General features: G+C 48.7%; 7 protein-coding genes across 7 annotated transcripts; 4 read left to right on the top strand and 3 right to left on the bottom strand.

The window, feature by feature from the left end:
• Positions 1-844: 844 nt before the first annotated feature.
• A1O5_10344 (uncharacterized protein) lies at positions 845-1,634 on the top strand (the record flags this gene model as incomplete). Its single annotated transcript, XM_007750920.1, has 2 exons — positions 845-1,491; positions 1,598-1,634. The coding sequence occupies 2 exons, from the start codon at positions 845-847 to the stop codon at positions 1,632-1,634; spliced, it is 684 nt and encodes a 227-aa protein (XP_007749110.1).
• Positions 1,635-2,444: 810 nt separating this feature from the next.
• Positions 2,445-3,677, bottom strand: A1O5_10343 (uncharacterized protein; the record flags this gene model as incomplete). The annotated part of the gene is made up of 5 exons (XM_007750919.1): positions 2,445-2,713; positions 2,811-3,054; positions 3,129-3,225; positions 3,296-3,494; positions 3,551-3,677. 5 exons carry the CDS (start codon positions 3,675-3,677, stop codon positions 2,445-2,447), a joined length of 936 nt encoding a protein of 311 aa, XP_007749109.1.
• An 810-nt stretch (positions 3,678-4,487) lies between these two features.
• On the top strand, positions 4,488-6,235 carry A1O5_10342 (uncharacterized protein; the record flags this gene model as incomplete). The annotated part of the gene is made up of 5 exons (XM_007750918.1): positions 4,488-4,496; positions 4,625-4,689; positions 4,738-5,278; positions 5,330-6,017; positions 6,075-6,235. 5 exons carry the CDS (start codon positions 4,488-4,490, stop codon positions 6,233-6,235), a joined length of 1,464 nt encoding a protein of 487 aa, XP_007749108.1.
• Positions 6,236-7,201: 966 nt separating this feature from the next.
• On the bottom strand, positions 7,202-9,065 carry A1O5_10341 (uncharacterized protein; the record flags this gene model as incomplete). The annotated part of the gene is made up of 6 exons (XM_007750917.1): positions 7,202-7,358; positions 7,448-7,620; positions 7,688-8,260; positions 8,316-8,363; positions 8,413-8,940; positions 8,994-9,065. 6 exons carry the CDS (start codon positions 9,063-9,065, stop codon positions 7,202-7,204), a joined length of 1,551 nt encoding a protein of 516 aa, XP_007749107.1.
• Positions 9,066-9,896: 831 nt separating this feature from the next.
• A1O5_10340 (uncharacterized protein) lies at positions 9,897-11,920 on the top strand (the record flags this gene model as incomplete). Its single annotated transcript, XM_007750916.1, has 2 exons — positions 9,897-10,417; positions 11,296-11,920. 2 exons carry the CDS (start codon positions 9,897-9,899, stop codon positions 11,918-11,920), a joined length of 1,146 nt encoding a protein of 381 aa, XP_007749106.1.
• Positions 11,921-12,094: 174 nt separating this feature from the next.
• A1O5_10339 (uncharacterized protein) lies at positions 12,095-12,613 on the top strand (the record flags this gene model as incomplete). The annotated part of the gene is made up of 1 exon (XM_007750915.1): positions 12,095-12,613. A coding segment is annotated over exon 1 (198 nt), but the record flags the coding sequence as incomplete, so codon positions are not given.
• A 1,662-nt stretch (positions 12,614-14,275) lies between these two features.
• On the bottom strand, positions 14,276-16,129 carry A1O5_10338 (uncharacterized protein; the record flags this gene model as incomplete). The annotated part of the gene is made up of 1 exon (XM_007750914.1): positions 14,276-16,129. The coding sequence occupies one exon, from the start codon at positions 16,127-16,129 to the stop codon at positions 14,276-14,278; it is 1,854 nt and encodes a 617-aa protein (XP_007749104.1).
• Between the last annotated feature and the right edge of the window lie 269 nt (positions 16,130-16,398).

Raw genomic sequence — 16,398 nt, 5'->3', positions numbered from 1 at the left:
CTACTCTCAGTGCCAGGGCGTAAATTGTTCTTGTTCCCCGCCCTCGAGACTGGCTCCAGGGGGTGCTCCGCGTTCCCTAGGCCACGCTACATCGCTAAGATGGGATGTGGCGTTATTTTTCTATCAAATCCGGCCACTCTTATGGGGGGGACATTTGAGGATGTGCCTAGGGGCGGGTCTCAGGAGGAGCTCGCAACCTCTACAGTTTTTGCTGACCCCCCCCCCCCCCCCGACCCCTCCCTACCCATGGTTCATGGTTCAGTTGCTGAGGTCTGGCCTTTTCTTCCCAAGCTTTTGTTGGTCACAAGGCCATCGACCCCGCTCTCGAACCGATTTGGGCAAAGTCGGGAGGATAATAATACCCTGAGCACGGATCCATTCTGTCTTGAGCTCAATTTGACAAAGCCAAAGCGTCTCTCCTTCCCGTAACCTCCCTAACTTCGAGCGTTTGTCTATGCATACTCCCATATGCCGCAGAAGTTCGGGCGAGGCGCTGTTATTGTTAGAAAATGCCAGAAGCAAGCTCGACCGAACACTTGCTACTCGAGAGCCGCGTCCCACTGCACTCTAGCTTCCGATATGATCGAGTTGACCACCCAATGTTTGACCCGATTCATGATTTTCAGCCTTTGAACAGCGACCACAATGGACATTTTCTCACTACTGACTCGAATATACTCGACTTCCTACCAATGTCCGCCCCGGAGCTTTGGCACGACAGTCACAATTCTGGTCAAGATGCTTCTGGATCTGCTTTGACGCCAGACCTGAATCCCTTGGGCATCCCCGGTCCCACAAGGCACGACGTCTACTTGACGAAGCCCATGAACATGCAGAGTCTGAAATGTTCACACTAGAATGGCTTCAAGGATGTATCCTGTGCGCATACTATCACCTTGCCAGCAATCCAAAGCAAGACACCGAGCTCTTGGTTGATGCGTACAGATTAGAACTACATGAAATGGATATGGGAAATGATCAAAATCCGTCGGACCATAATCAAGGCCAGTCAGCCGAACCTCTTCTAGCAGAGATCTGGGTTACCAAAGAGGAACAACGCCGGGCCTGGTGGTTGGTCTGGGAGCTGGACACATTTCTCTCCGCGACTCTCTGCTATCCTTCTACCATCGACCGCTCAAGAATGCACGTGTTGCTCCCGGTCTCAGATGAAGCGTGGTTCATGGAAATGCCTGCCCCGTCTGCTTCAATACATCCGGAGATCTCAATTTGCTGGAAGAGCTTACTGAAGTCACCAAACAGGAGCGAACGGGCATGGTTCTTGGTCAGCACTCATATCGCCACACACATCTACGAACTTGGGCAGCGAGCGAAGGTCCGTGGGAAAGACATCGAAGTCCTTGAAAGAGCCCGATCATCCTTTTGCGTCACGTTTCAGAAGGAGTTTCGCGATGGCATCAAGGACCCAACATTCGATGCCTCCAATTATGCCAGAAAGAACTGGCTGCTGTTGAGCCAACTGATGCTAGAATCGTATGGCTATAGGCCCTTGCCCTCCATTTCACCCACTAATGTATTTTTTTTTTCTAGGACTGGCCTCGTTGTCTCCCTTTTGAGGGAGCCAACTTCTTCTGAACAGCTTTTTACAAATTCTAGCTGCGATGTTGCGCGAGTAACAAATGTCAAGGCAATAACAGATGTCTTGGAACTTGCCCGACTGGAGAATCACATTACACATATAGATGGGGTTCATCAGGTGCTTCAATCATGGTCATCAGCTTCTGAATACATCCCGTATTTTTCCCCGGTAATGGTTCCCATGCTTATCGGACCGGCATTCATGCACGTACGCCTGGCATGCTACTCAAACGGGTCCGCGAGCTCAAGAGGAACGCTTAATTCGCAAGGGCGCATTTTGGAGCTCGTTCTAGCTCGGTTCGCTCGATATTGGGAGATTGGAGATATCATATTCAGTGAGTACTGTTTGCGTTGCAGACCACCCTTGTTGATTGACATCATCCAGGAGCCTTCTCTGCATCCCTCGAGGGCTGAGATCGTGCTGAACTCAGCTATGTGTGCACTTCCCAGGAAACATATAGCGGTACCTACCAAATTTGACTTGGACAGACACAATTTCCACTGTACAAGCATATCCTGACGCGGCTTGGTTGCCTGCCAAAAGGCACCAGTTTCCTTTCCCTCGATATATCGCCACTATCGATGCCTAGGATATCTTCCTAGCGCTTTCTGCACCCTAGAAAGGCCACTGCCCTGCCTATTTAGGCTAGGAAAATGCGTGTCTTCAGACAGTGTTTCCTGCAGAGGACGACGTAGTCACTTTTTCTGCCAATTCCTTGTCTTTTCTGTGGGTTTCAGGCGTTCAGCCTAGATAGACATATATCAGACAGATTATCTGTTTTCCTCAACCAAAGGACAGAGCCAATGCCAACAATTAACTCTTCCTAGCAAAGGACAACAGATCGCTTTTATATCTCATTGGCATAGTCCTCTATGAAGTCAATCTTCAAGGTGTACAAGCCAGCTTTCCGCAGGGCGCTCCTTCCTCTCGACGCAACCCGCTCAATATCTTGTCGCACATCAAAGTACATACCTCTCAACTCTTTTGCTTGGCCGGTGGCCAGATAAGCACAGGTCATCCCGCAAAGACTTGGGTCAGTCTTCAGGAACTTGTGAAACTCCTTCATCATCTCTGCGGCCGCTGGGTATCGCCCGGCGACATCTGCTGGAAATGATGCTGATTGATATCGTAAGCCTTTTTTCACTCCCAAGAACTGATTCCCACGGATTTACCATGCGGTCAGTCTGTGCATGAAGGGGTGTGTACTTCTTACATGCTCCTAGCGCACTTGGTACGCCTCCAGGGTGCAGAGAGAACATTTGAATTTTGTCTCCAAGACCATCCGCTTCCAACTCTTCTTGGATGGATGCTGTAGCACGAATGATGGCAGTTTTACTATCCGTATAGCCTAGTGCGAGCGGACAATCGAGTGTCCCAGCCCGGGAAGATATGTTTATGATGGTCCCAGACCCACGCTCGCGCATGCCTGGAAGGACCGCAAAGATGGTGCTCATTACCTAACCATGCCAGTCAGCTGTGTAATTCGAGACCCAAAAAAATTTTACCAGAGAGGAAAGCACGCGTATCTCACACTCTTACAGTTGACTTCAAAACATCTCCAGTATCCCTCGAAGGTATCCATACAAATAGGCCGACCTCGGGTCATACCCGCATTGTTCACGAGAATGCTGAGTTGACACTCAGAATTCGACAGTGACAAGGGTTTGGTCGAGAGGGATCTTCTTCGTAATTACTTACTCAACAGCTCCTAACTCTTTCTCGATATCTCCCAACACCGTCCTCATACGTGCGACATCCGTGACATCGCAGTTATAGTATACTGACTTGACATTCAATGATTCGCAGGCTGTCTTCGTCTCGGAAGCATCTTTCAAATCCAAAATGGCAACATTCGCTCCAGAATTGGCAAGGGCCTCAGCAATACTCTTCCCGATACCTGGGAAGCATGTCAGCAATGGAATCTATGTTCCTTAACCCAATACGTTTCCGTACCTTGTGCGGCCCCGGTAACTACAGCGACTTTTCCTTTATTCTTCCCTACAATTTTTTCGGGGACCAGGGGGCCATAAGGGGTATGTTGCAAAGGGACTGCAGAAATGGCAAACTCACTTGGATCCATGGTTGATTCTCAATCGTGGTCTACCGCCAAAAACGGTACGAGTCCTAAAACCAATGGCGGTGTCCGAGCTTAAGAGGCTCTGCAGCCCATTGGCCTCGGCCCGGCAATTTCTCCCATTGCGATAAAAGCAGTCCACATATGCTTGAAACCCCGGCGAACATTGTAGTCCCCACTTTTCATGGAACAAACCCTCCGACCAGCAGGACAATTCGTCAGTCGCGAACAATTAGACCAGTAAATTCGAAAACTTTCCGTCACTCCCCAAGAACAAGCAAGTTTGAAGACCACACCGGGGGCAATAATAATATAGTAGCGATAGGTTCGCGTTTGACATCTAAGCCTCTGTCCCGCTGAGAGATCACTTACAGAGGATGATATGGTTTCTTGAACTAATCCACCAGTCGGGCTTGGTCAGCTCTTCCCGCGTCGTCTCTCCAAAGATTGCTGAGCTGGTGGCGGTAGTCACTACGACGGGCAGGCATATGGCATCTTGATGTGTCAGAAGTACGATTCGCAAGGAACAACACCTCTCTTGATTCGCCATTGGGAAAAGCGGAAACGGTAGAGCCGAAGAGATGCTGCAGGGACTAAACTACTTGCCCCTTTTAATCCCGGGAACCCCGAATCCCCGGATTCATGCGTGAGAACATATTTTGGAGGTCGTGCCCCGGCACAGACATGACACAGCCCTATATCTCTATATATCTTAATTTGATGACCCGGAAGCCCGTTCAGCTTTGGAAACCTCAGTTACCTCCTTCACCATACCTTTGGGTATTATTGACGTCAAAACTGACGCCGCTGGCCACCATGTCCCTGGTACGGTCTTGTTGGAGGATTCTAACATCTCCTATCAACATTCTCACGTCAAAAAGGGCACAGGCAAGGAGGCCAATATAATCTTGGTGCCTCAGCCGTCCAATGATCCCAACGATCCTTTGAACTAGCCCTGGTGGCAACGCGACCTGATTCTAATACTCTATTGTTACCTCAGTCTCCTTGTTATTGGAGGGTAAGGTAGTCCAGCTCACTGAACGCAATATTAGCTAACGAGCCCCAGAATAGGCCCGGTGCTTGCGTCTCTGGCCCTCGTCCTGGTTGAGGAGTTTGGAATCACATTTACCCAAGTATCGCTCCTCACCGGATACCAGCTTTGTGCTGTCGGCGCTGTGGCAATTTTCGTATCTGCGCTATGTCGAAAATTCGGCAAGCGTCCAGGTTTCGTCATCTCTGCTACCCTCTGCTTCGCCGGATGCTTATGGGCAGGAGCAGCAAACTCGTACGGCTCACTGGTTGGTGCTCGTGTGCTCCAAGGACTAGGAATTGCTGTGTACGAGAGCGTCACCTTCGCCGTCATTGGTGACATGTACCACGTCCATCAAAGAGGCACCCGCATGGCAATATTCGTTGTTGCAAACGTCGGCATTGCTCATCTGCCATCCATTGTGGCCGGCAAGGTCACAATGGACCTTGGTTGGAGATATGTCTTCTGGATCTTATGTGCCTTCATGGGTTTGGGGTGGATACTCATTATCCTTTTTGGATGGGAAACGGCATACAACCGAGATGCGCTGTTTGACACTGATACGTCCTCGGAAAATGTGAGTATCTCATCCGACTGTACCATAAATTCATCTTAACCTGTACAATAGAACATCGAGGTCATTGAAGTTATGAAGACCGAGGCTACCCACGAAGAGAAGACCACCGGCGATCTCGAAAGAACGACCATGAATGATGATCAACCAAAGGTTCGCGACTCCTACCTCAAGAGGCTGAGGCTTTACTCCGGCACGTACGACAAACAATCGCTTCTCTGGATGACCATCAAACCCCTGATCATTTTGATCAATCCAGTCGTCCTCTGGGCTGTCCTTTTTCTTGCTTTGACACAGGTTTTCATCCTCGGCCTCGCTTTTACGCTCGCCCAGGTCTTTGGCGTCCCGCCCTATTCTTTGAATACCGCCCAGCTGGGCTACATGCTTGCAGGGCCAATGGTTGGCGGCTTCCTTGGCTGCCTCGTGTGCGGCTTAGCATCCGACCCAGCGGTAAGATGGGCCAGCAAAATAAATGGGGGCGTATATGAGCCAGAATTCCGTCTCTGGCTCAGCATAGGAACGCCATTGTTATCTGCACTTGGCTACTTCTTATTCGGCAACATGACTGAACAGGGCAAGAGCCCCGTTGCTATATCCGTCATCTTTGGGATTACTTTCGGCTCCGTTCAGTTCTCGGTCAACAGTATCAGTACCTACCTCGTGGATGGTTTCCGTAACATCAGCATCGAGACCTTCATCCTAGCCATGACCGTCAAGAACTTTCTCTTCTTTGGGTTTTCTTGTGAGTGGACAATTTTCCCTACAACAATCATGAGCGAAATACTGATTTGTGCTTTAGACTTCGTGAACGATTGGGTGGCAAGTTGGGGACCTGCAAAGTCCATGGATACCATGGGAGCAATCGAACTTGGCCTTTGCTTGACTACCATCCCCGTATACATCTATGGCAAGAAACTCAGGGCATGGTGGCACAATCACGATGTTTTCAACAAGTTCTGATTTCTCAGGGCCTGGATGTTGATGCATCAAGTTGCGGCCAAGAGATTGATTAAGACCAGAGTACAAATTGTATTCTTAGCCCACAAGCATCAATCATTTACAAGTGATATAGTCCATCCAAGCATCTCCTCCATCAGTATCAAGCATCGCAAAGGAAACGGATCAACGTAAACTTGATTGCGCTTATAAGCATATAAAAATGAGGCTATCCTGCCAACACGAATTAATTTGGTATCCCTCCAACTGAGCTTAATGCCACTATATCTAATCTAAATGGCTAGATGAATGAATATGTGCCACTACGATGACTAGAGAACCGTGGGTCTCCGGGCAGCTGATCTCTGTGACAGCGAGCACCGAAAAATTGACATACAAAGACCCAGGACTACTCTAAGACGTTGGAGATCCCATGTTGTTGCTTGTCATGGGGAATTGTCCACATATATTGAATCAATGAGAAGCTCCGGGGTTACAACTCCACAGAAACCGAGCACGTCCCGATGGCGTTTCATAATGGACCTTTTCATATACTGGAGAGTCCGGTGAACCAACGCCGTCTGGGGCATTAGAACCAAGATCACCTAAGATTGACAGGCGCCAGCGTAATGGCGCGTTGTCGAACGGACGGCTAAGCGTGTAACACGAGGGAATCATTTCGAGCTACGAGGCTGGGAATGGAGCCACAGGTAACCTAGCAGGTGACGGGAAACGACTCTGCATTCACTCGTCTACAGTGACTATCCTATAAGTGTAGTTTGGGAATCAGGAACATCCTCTTCTCCATGCCGAACATACAAACATGACTACTGTAAAGCCGGAAAGAGGAGACACATGATGCTAAAATCAAACTCCAATGTGGGCTTTCCGAGATAGTTTCCCAAGCACCTTAGAGCTCCGATATTAATACGTGATTAAGTCACAAAACCGTGCAGGTCTGAGACTATTCAGACTGTTCCACCATGCCATCTACCGTTGTACTGGGCTTAATTTCACCAGAAGAGGTTTCTTCATCCAAAGCTCCATAATGGGCTGGTCAACCCATACGTCCTTCTCATCAACAAGACTGATATCAAAATGGTAGATAACGTAGGCTAGGATAAGGCGGGCATTGTGCCATGCGAGACTACAGGAGTCAGCAAATTGATATCCCCTCACTGCGCTCGATGATCGAGCTGGAAAAGTAGGCAAGATATGAAAGAAAGGAATACCTACTTTTCACCAATGCAAACCCGTGGGCCGTGGCCGAAAGGTTTAAAGGCACCCTTCTTGTCATCTCGGTACTCAGCTGGTGGATCAGGCACGAAACGTTCTGGGACAAACGCGTCTGGGTTGTGAAAGTTGTAAGCTGAATGATTTGCCACATAAGGCATAACCGAGCATGTCACCTGCGATCATGGGAAAATATGTCAGCCTCCTCAAGCCAGATGACGGAAAAGGAACAGATTATCTTACCCTTCCTGAGGCGAATGGGCCTGAATATCCGGGATAGTACTCTCCGCAAATTGTGTAACCTTCCTTAGGCACAAGTCGCATGCCACCAGCGGGCACCGCCGGGTATACACGGAGAGACTCTTGAAGAACAGCCTGGAGATAGACTGTATTCTGCAATGATTGGAGGGTGAGTTCATCAGCACTCCCAAAAGATCGGATCTCATCGCAGAGCTTTTTCATCTTATCCGGGTAGGTGCAAAGATACCAGGTGGCGCCAGACAATAGCGTTGCGGTGGTTTCGGTGCCGGCCACCATAAAGTCACTGGCGACAGCATACATCTCTTGCCGAGTAATGCCCTTCTCGTCCTGATTTTTGACGATAAGACTCCAGAAATCCGGTCTTTCTGTTTGAACAGCCATGCGTTCTTCGACTTTCGCAACGCAGTAACCGAAAAATTCCTCACGGCCCTCTTTCACACTCTTGGGAAGGAGGTACTTCACACTCCGTGCCAGGATTGGCCATCTGGCGATTGCGTGCATATAGGCCACAGACTTTACGTGTGAAAGAAGAAACGACACCCATGCAGTGTATCTCTCTTGCCTGACAGCCATCATCATTAGTAAAGGACCAATGAAATGCCCGTCATACCTGCTTCAAAAGACCCAAAGGCTGCCCAAAGCTCAAATCTGCCATGGCCTGAATATTCATCAGTTGAAGACAGAGCATAACATGCGGGCAGGCATACATCGAAAGTTGTGAAATGATACATTTCAACCATGTTTATTTGGGCATCCGGACGGTCAGGATCACTCTTTTGCAACTCTGCTCGCCTGTTCAAAACACCAATGAGCATATCTGCATAATTCTTAATGAGTCCTTCCTGTTGCTTTAGAGCTTTGTCGGAGAAAGCATGGTTCAGAGTTCGCCTCAGCCGATTGTGCTGTTCACCCTTTGATCTGAGCAGGCCTGGCGTTCCAGCCTCCTCGGGGCCGGCTTGCAATGCATCTCTCTCAAAAGCCACAGTGTTGGCTGTGTTGTAACCGTAAATATCCTTCCATGCTTGACCGTCGATAAAACTGAGTTCTTCTGGTGCCACACGGACAACGGGCCCGTACTGATCATGTAGCTCTTTGATTCTAAAGACTGCAGTGCCACGGAGACGATTGTAGTAGGCAGGTAAGAGTGTCGCTGCCCACAATTTTGGTCCAGGAACCTTACGAAGCGAGTGGAAAAGGAGATTGTAAGTAATGACCAGTGCCGGATATCCCAGAATCTATTTGAATGATCAAAAGACGTGCACCATGAGAAGCATCATAACAAGTTCACCAATAGTAAGAGCGCATACAATGCTGCCTTCAGTGGCTCATCTACCAAGTTGACCAGACGAGTGAGAGCCATCTTTCTCAAAGATACAGGATTTGTGTGAGTGTAGAACGAGGCAGTATCAGGGTAACTATGATCAAGACCCGAAGAAGAAACAGCCTACCCCAGCAAGAAATATGCTAGCCAGTCGAAGCCCGACGTTAGGTGTTAGGGATGTCGTTGAGGCGCCTCGGGACTTGGCGGCATTATGCCGGCATTATCTCAAACACTTATCGTGAAGCAACTCTTTCAGGGGTCTCCCACACTCTCCGTACCAAACCCCAATCCCAATACTTGTTCGATGTTACTTCCGTTGCCGGAAGTATTAGGTTAGGTATCTAATGCCGAGTTGAATGACCCTTTTTGCAGTGCAAATGGTTGAGGCACGACGTCGGTTTGTGCGCCCCTTCCGAACGGTCTTAATGGGCTTGTGACGAAAGAGGTTTGTGTCTCTCATCCGCACCGAGGTACATGTGGGACTTAGCTGCTACCTTCGAAGAAAGCATGCACGTTTGATTTCTACGACGTTCTTTTGTTCCTGAGGCGCTAAAGACATATGAGCAGAAAATTAATGGAGATTATGGGCCCCCAAGCTAGCAGCTCGACAAGAAACAGTACTTAGAATGCTGTTCAGTGCCCGAACACGTTCATAAGGATCCCTGCGCTAATGATATCGATGCCGGCAGTGAAAATCTCTGACGATCCCTCAGTTAATATATTCCATGCCTTTCGAGCAGAATCTTTGTGCAATATCCGCTGACTTACTTTAGAGCCTTCGTCATATGCTTCGTCTATCCAGTACGCATTTAGCATTGTGATCGGTTTCTAGGAACTTCCTATGCCCAGAAGCCAAACAAGCGAGAATCCATGGAAGGAGCGCTCAAGCACTTTTCCTGCTCTCGATGGACGGAACAGCTTTTACATGACTCTGCCTACGAGCAGGTACAAACGTATTCGCGGCTGAAGAAATTGACGGGGGAAGACTACTATATGTCACGTACCCTGAACACACCATCTACAATACCTCACTGGATGACACTTCGACGGCGTGATTTCAACACCAGGAAGTCTCCAGCCACATCAAAATCGACCAATGAAGTACGATCCAGCATCGAATGGGGGCCCAATGGTCCACAGAACCCAGATCTGATCTTTCTTTTAGCACTGGGCGAGAAAGGCATCGATAGTCACCCATCCACGGCACATGGAGGAGTACAATGCGCAATTCTCGACGAATGCCTGGGTCTAACGATCATGTTTCACTACAATAGTGCCTTCAAATCGGGGCCGGACGACACTGGTCCTAAAGACCCTGTCTTCACCGCCAAGTTGACTATCTCCTTCCAGAGAGCTGTCAAGACGCCTGGAAATTACGTTGTGAGGTCATGGTTAGTAAGTAACGAAGGGAGGAAATGGATTGCAAAGGCTCAGCTACTGGATCAAGCTGGATCCGTTACCACTGAAGCTAAGGGATTATGGGTAGAGGCTCGGAAAGGTCGTCTTTGAAGCAGATTATTAGGTCTGTTAGACTGTTTTGATAGGTCAGTGATCACAGAGGTCTATTGTCGAGCACTCGTGATGGGATTCGACGGATTGCCTTTAGTCCAGGTTCAGGGGGGTCAAGGCGGCTGATATCAAGAAATACAGCAACGGGGAAGCTTGCCGTTATAACGGATACGCTGCAAGCATAATGTGCTCATCCCATGATTAAAGCAGAAAAAAACAAGAGTGTCTCTTCCTTCAGGCGTTTGCAGCTCGAGACGGTCAAGCTTGTGATCCTCGGATCCCGTAATTTGCTATACAGCAGCAATGGCGTTCGTGGCCAGGATTGTTCGTGAGACGTTCCCACAGATTAAGATGAATATGAAATCATCAATAAACAGGGTGCACATAAGTCAGCACATTTCTCATTGGGGGTCTGTATGGGTCCGTAGCTTCTGACGCCACTGGTATTCAAATCGATCATCCTCAGTGTCCGGCCCGGGAATTCGAGAATAGCCGGAGGCCGGTGACTGCCATCTTTTTCCGATTCCCGGCAGTTCCAATCAATGCCAAAATGCCGCAATTTTTGAAAAGGGGGTGCTTCTGAGTGAACCAAATTCAGGCGTATTGAGACTGAGCTTTTTCAATAAAAGCCTTTGGAAGATTCTGCGGATCGGGATTTCCGATTGTAAGTGATGGTGCCACTTGCAGAAGCTCTTCAGAGGATACGTTAAAGGCTATATTCGAATCAATCACCAATTACCACATTGACATCGTGGAACAGGCTCACAAAGTATTTCCCTTATACGATGACAGCACCCAGGGAATATGTGGCTCTCACTCTGCTCGGCCTAAATGAAGGCCACTCGCTAGAAGAAATTGAATCATCATCCGAGGACACAGAGAAGAATCTCACCTTTACCGAATGGCGGTCAACACAGAACCAGCGCCTCGAGGGTATCGTGATGCCTCTCATACCTCCCGCCGAATGCTTTCAGCAGGTAATTCCGCGCATGGCTACCCAACCGAGGCCCCTTGGTTCCGATGCTGTTGCAGAAATGCCGGCGAATCTTCTGAGGGATAACCCGCACCGCGCATCTTCTCGTGAAAGAATTTCTGAACGCACCCAGACAAAATCAATGGCTAGACGTGCTGATGCCTCTTTGCCAAATACTCCAGAGTCCATGGATCGTGATAGCTTCCAAGATTCTGCTTCAAGCAGTGACATGTTCAGCACCTTCCTTTCCATGTCGACAATTACCGACAACGAAAGGAAATTTTTTGAGGAATTGATTCCAAATTACAACCCCGAGGAGCGGCTTTCCGAGGCCTTCTTACTGCAGCATGCGCAACACCGCGATGCACATTTCCGAGAAACACAAGTTACGAAATGGGTTATCTGGAAGTGACTGTCAGTCCGCCACACGAGCGAGCGCAGCACCAAAAGTTTTGGCGGTTCCGGAAGGACAAACTTCGATCAAAAGTGGCAGCAAGGTTTCATCGTTGGAGCTTCGCAACGCTTTCTAGGTGAAAGCCGTAGAGAAGCACCTCGTCCTGAATCGATCAATCTGCGTCGAGAAAAGGGCGAGTCACTGCGCAACTTGCTATCTAGACCTCAAAGTTCAGATGCGATGAGCTACATGCTCAGTCCGACGAACTACTCATTGGTCATTGGTTTTCGTTGGGAACAAAGGGCGAACCCAGATGCATTGTATCCCCACATTTGAATCCTGAATTACAGGAAGGTCACACTGCTGCGTGACTTTTTGCGCCGTGTTCCAAGTTCGACATCGTGGATCCTGTGGAAAGAAGAGGGCGTGCATATATCTGTCGAGGCAAGCGTGCTCTGCTATAACGCCCGGTGCACTTCGTCAAATCAGAGCACGCTTTCAGGCATCTGTGAGATGTTTTCAGTCACATGCTGGTACACATCATCAGGGTATTTGCTCCAGTCGGGGCAGTCGGAGATCGAACCTGGGGATTGCGATCTGTGGAGTCTCAGGCTGGTGACCGCCACGGACGCGACGTTGATGGGTGAACAGTTTGTTTGTTTTCCCAGCGCGTTTGGGCGGCCGAACCATTTGTCCAGTAGTCCGGCGGGATGGACATTGCGAGCTCATTAGCGTGGAGGTCAAGTTGAGTAGTATGGTGGTTATTCCAGGGTATTTTGGGGAATGACAAAGTTTGTAAGGTTTGAAAGGAAAGTTAGGAAGAGTAAGTTTCAGAGGGGAAGGGATGGGAGAAGGGGTTTATAATCGAAGGGGCTTGATTCTAGAGGCGCAGTTAGGATGCGGCGTGCATGCGAGTATGAGAGCGGAGATTGATCTTAGACCAATGATAGCAAGTAACAGGGGCCGTTTCATCGCACACGGCCAAATGCCTATATAAACAGGAAGGAATTGCTGAAATGACGGAAGGACAGACAGCAAGCAACTTGGCAGAATGAAATCAACCATCTGGCCACAGTTCCACGTCTTACACAATCAATCCCGACGATAGATGGTGTGGATATTATATACCGCTCGTACCTTTACATATATTTCGAGCAGCTGAATCCGATTCGTCTTTTCCTTTTTGTTCTTCTGTGCTATGGAAATCGCATAAATCCAGAATAAGCATGGGACTCCCTCAGCAAGCTTTTGGAGGAGGTCCCACAGATTCTCTCATTCTTGGATAAGCTGTCCAATGGTCACGGGAGTAATTCGCAGTTTGTTTTCAACGTTGGATTTCTATATCCGCAAATTATCAATTCGAGATAGACGAGAATGGCACCATCGTCGTCGCCAATTCGATCAGAGGACACCTCAAGAGCCACAATACTACCAGAGTAAAATACAAACTTTCGCCAGCTGTGGCTCAATTATAGACTAAATATCAACGAGGGATCGGAGGAAGGTCTTATGAGAATTTTCGCGCGCCCGTGCCTTGATTCCAAGGGGAAGAATCATCCCATGCTCAATAGAAAGCAAGAGATGCATCGTAGGTAAGACAAAAGCAGCCAGGCTGTTGTATACGACCTTCTTAGCGACGAAGAAGATATATTGAGGAGGTCTGAAGATGCGAATATCAAGAAGGCCATGCTACCAATCTCCTCCCTTCACTGCAATGATATCATGGGCTTCTAATCCGTTGATCAAGCTGCCTACTGGATCCGTAATAATAAAAGGCAGGATGCGAGACATTCCTTAATACATTCGGGACCACGACACCAAACAAGGCAGTGGAAGCGGAACCACCGTTTATCGAGCTGTCCATGTCAGGAATAGTGATATTGTTGCAATCAAGATAGTAAACTGCACTGGTGGAGATCGTGCTGGGGTAGAAGCCTCCTTCGTAACAACCATCCAGCCTGAGATCTCGCTCATGGAGCGGTGTAGCCACCCTATCCTTACGAGGTTTGTCACCGCATTCGAAGCCGCAACCTGAAAGAATTCGTTTTTCATTGTGATACAGCCGTGGGCACCGGTTAACGTTAAGGATCTCGCTCGTTTTGTTTTGAGAGTTGCTTTTTCACCTACAGCGAGCGACCGTGGCAAAGCTGGTACTAGGACAGGTCTTCCAGCTGAGTGAATCTATTTCAGCTGCTGAGTGTATAGTCACTACTAATTAAACTCATCGGTTTAAAGAGAGGGACGACACACATTCATATAGTCTGCTACTAATGTACAAGGGCCACGCTTCCACAGCTCGTGATGGACTCTCCAGATTGCGATGGAAAGTTTGCAAAAGGCATTTGTTTTTTCACTGTCTCAGATGCAGGGACGTTAAACGTCTGTGGAAGGCATCTTCACTTTGACGGATTTCCCATTTGCTAGGCGATAATACTTCGCCCTTGAAGGTTGGATGCGTGGTTCCGGCCTGTTCTCCAGTGCTTCCGGTGCTGAGGACCGTCGTTGATGACCAAGGTACGGAAGCTGAAGGAGATTTAAACTCGGAAGATTGGAACCTTCCTCCTTCCTGGTGTCATTCCTTGTCTGTAAGCCTCCCCTCCCGTAGAGACTACAATCTCTAGGAGCTAGAACACCATATTTGGTCACCGGATCCTCTTTTCCCAAAGCAGTGGCACTACCATTCGATGCGCCACTTCCGTCCAAAGACAAAGTGGGACAATTAGAGCGATCCCGGCAATTGAGGAGATGCACTCTCTTTGGAGCAGATTGAGTCAGTCTCTCCGTGAACAAATTGAACTTGACGACTCTGGATATATGTCGCGGCGCCATTATGCAGGTGGACTTTTCAACCCCAGTAAAAGCATTTTTTGGCTTCGGTATGTCAGTCCATGCCTCAATTTCACCACCAGCGCTAGAGAAGAAGACGCGGTGTTTAACCTCGATTCGGGATCGACATTCGAGTCTATTGTCGCTCCGATCTATCCATGCTCTCGGCATCCTTGTAACCCAGCAGAAATCACCGCACCAACACATTTCTCTTGGCAGAACTGGTGGCTCAGGACTGATTGGAATGTTAGATTGAACAAGCTTAGACTCCAATGTTGGAGAAGTAATATCGAGACTGCCTTTGACAAGTAGGCGATTAATTTCAGGTATGACACAGTTCGTTCCGTCGACTGATTGGGAGCTTTCTTCGAATGGATGGACAGTATTCTCTGGTGCGGACGACCGGCGCAGATGGCCAAATAAAGGGGGTTGGAGATTGTGTTTTCCGAAGGATGGACATCGCAGAGCGATTCCAGAATCAATGCGCCTGAATACGCTATCTCTGTTGCTCAATATATGGAGGTCGCGGGAACTGAGAAGGTAGTTTCTTTTCGACGAGTTATCTCTGAGCTTTTGCGCATAAGATTTATAGAAGTCAAATTTAGTTACAGTCTCCGAGTGAAAGGGCCGCGTCATGCAAGAGCAGAGAAATGCAGATGGCGAGAATATAGCCGCTTTGGGCTTGTCAGTCCACACTTCAACGTAGCCGTCGCTGTTGCCGAAGCAGATCCTGTTTTCGAGATCGGGTTCGCACTGGAAACACTGGTTGCACCAGCATATGTGAGGATCTTCTATCTCAGTATTTGCGATTGCTGTTCCAAAGTGCCACGATCTGATCGCGTATGGACAGACGGACTCGTAGCCTGGCTCGCTGGTGGCAGGCTGTTTCGCGAGACCAAATGCCCTTGTCGAGGTAGACGATGTATCGATATTCTGCCCAATATGGACATCATTGTGCAAAGGCAAAGCCAGGAAATCTTCTTGAATAGCTTGAACGATTGTCGTATCGCTCGAGAGCAAATCGTCTCGAGGCACTTTGTTGTAGGGCTGCGAAAACTCCGAGGTGGAAAGACTCGATCTGGAAAGACCATCTTCGGGATTTGGAGGCATTGGTAATTCTTGCGGATTATCGGTTGAATGCTCGACAAATCTGTCCGCCGATACAGCTGAATCGACTTCTGGGTCGTCAGGGGATGGACATTCAATCGTCTTTATTGATTGAGAAGACGTCGAGCCAAGCGTTAAGGCGCAGGATTCTAAACTTCGGCCTCGGCTGGTTTGTCCGTTCTTCCCTCTCAAAGGCAACTCCGAGACCAATTCTTTGCTGCGCAGTCTCGGTCCGTCTTTGACGGGCTGCGCTGGTCCATCGGCTTCTGTGACGTTGCTCAATGATCCCTCCATGATGTTGACTCTGTCGAGAGAGGAATTGCAAATAATCTGCTTGGTGATTAGAACCCAGCACTTGTTGATTCACGCTTAAAGATCAATACTTACCTAAATCGCTTCAAGGACGCGCTGTTTTGTATAATGTCGCTTCGACGTTCGCTGAGTGCTTCGACGCTGAGGCGTCGAAATTCGGAGAAGATATGGTGCATGAACTCACCCAAGGAGAAAATTTATAACAGGAAGAAGGCTAGAGGTCTGAAATAGGACACAAGGTCCGCTGGTGC

The sequence above is a fragment of the Cladophialophora psammophila genome (assembly GCF_000585535.1).
Source record: "Cladophialophora psammophila CBS 110553 chromosome Unknown aczJe-supercont1.19, whole genome shotgun sequence".
Taxonomy (NCBI): domain Eukaryota; kingdom Fungi; phylum Ascomycota; class Eurotiomycetes; order Chaetothyriales; family Herpotrichiellaceae; genus Cladophialophora; species Cladophialophora psammophila.
This window is presented reverse-complemented; position numbering and strand designations above follow the sequence as displayed.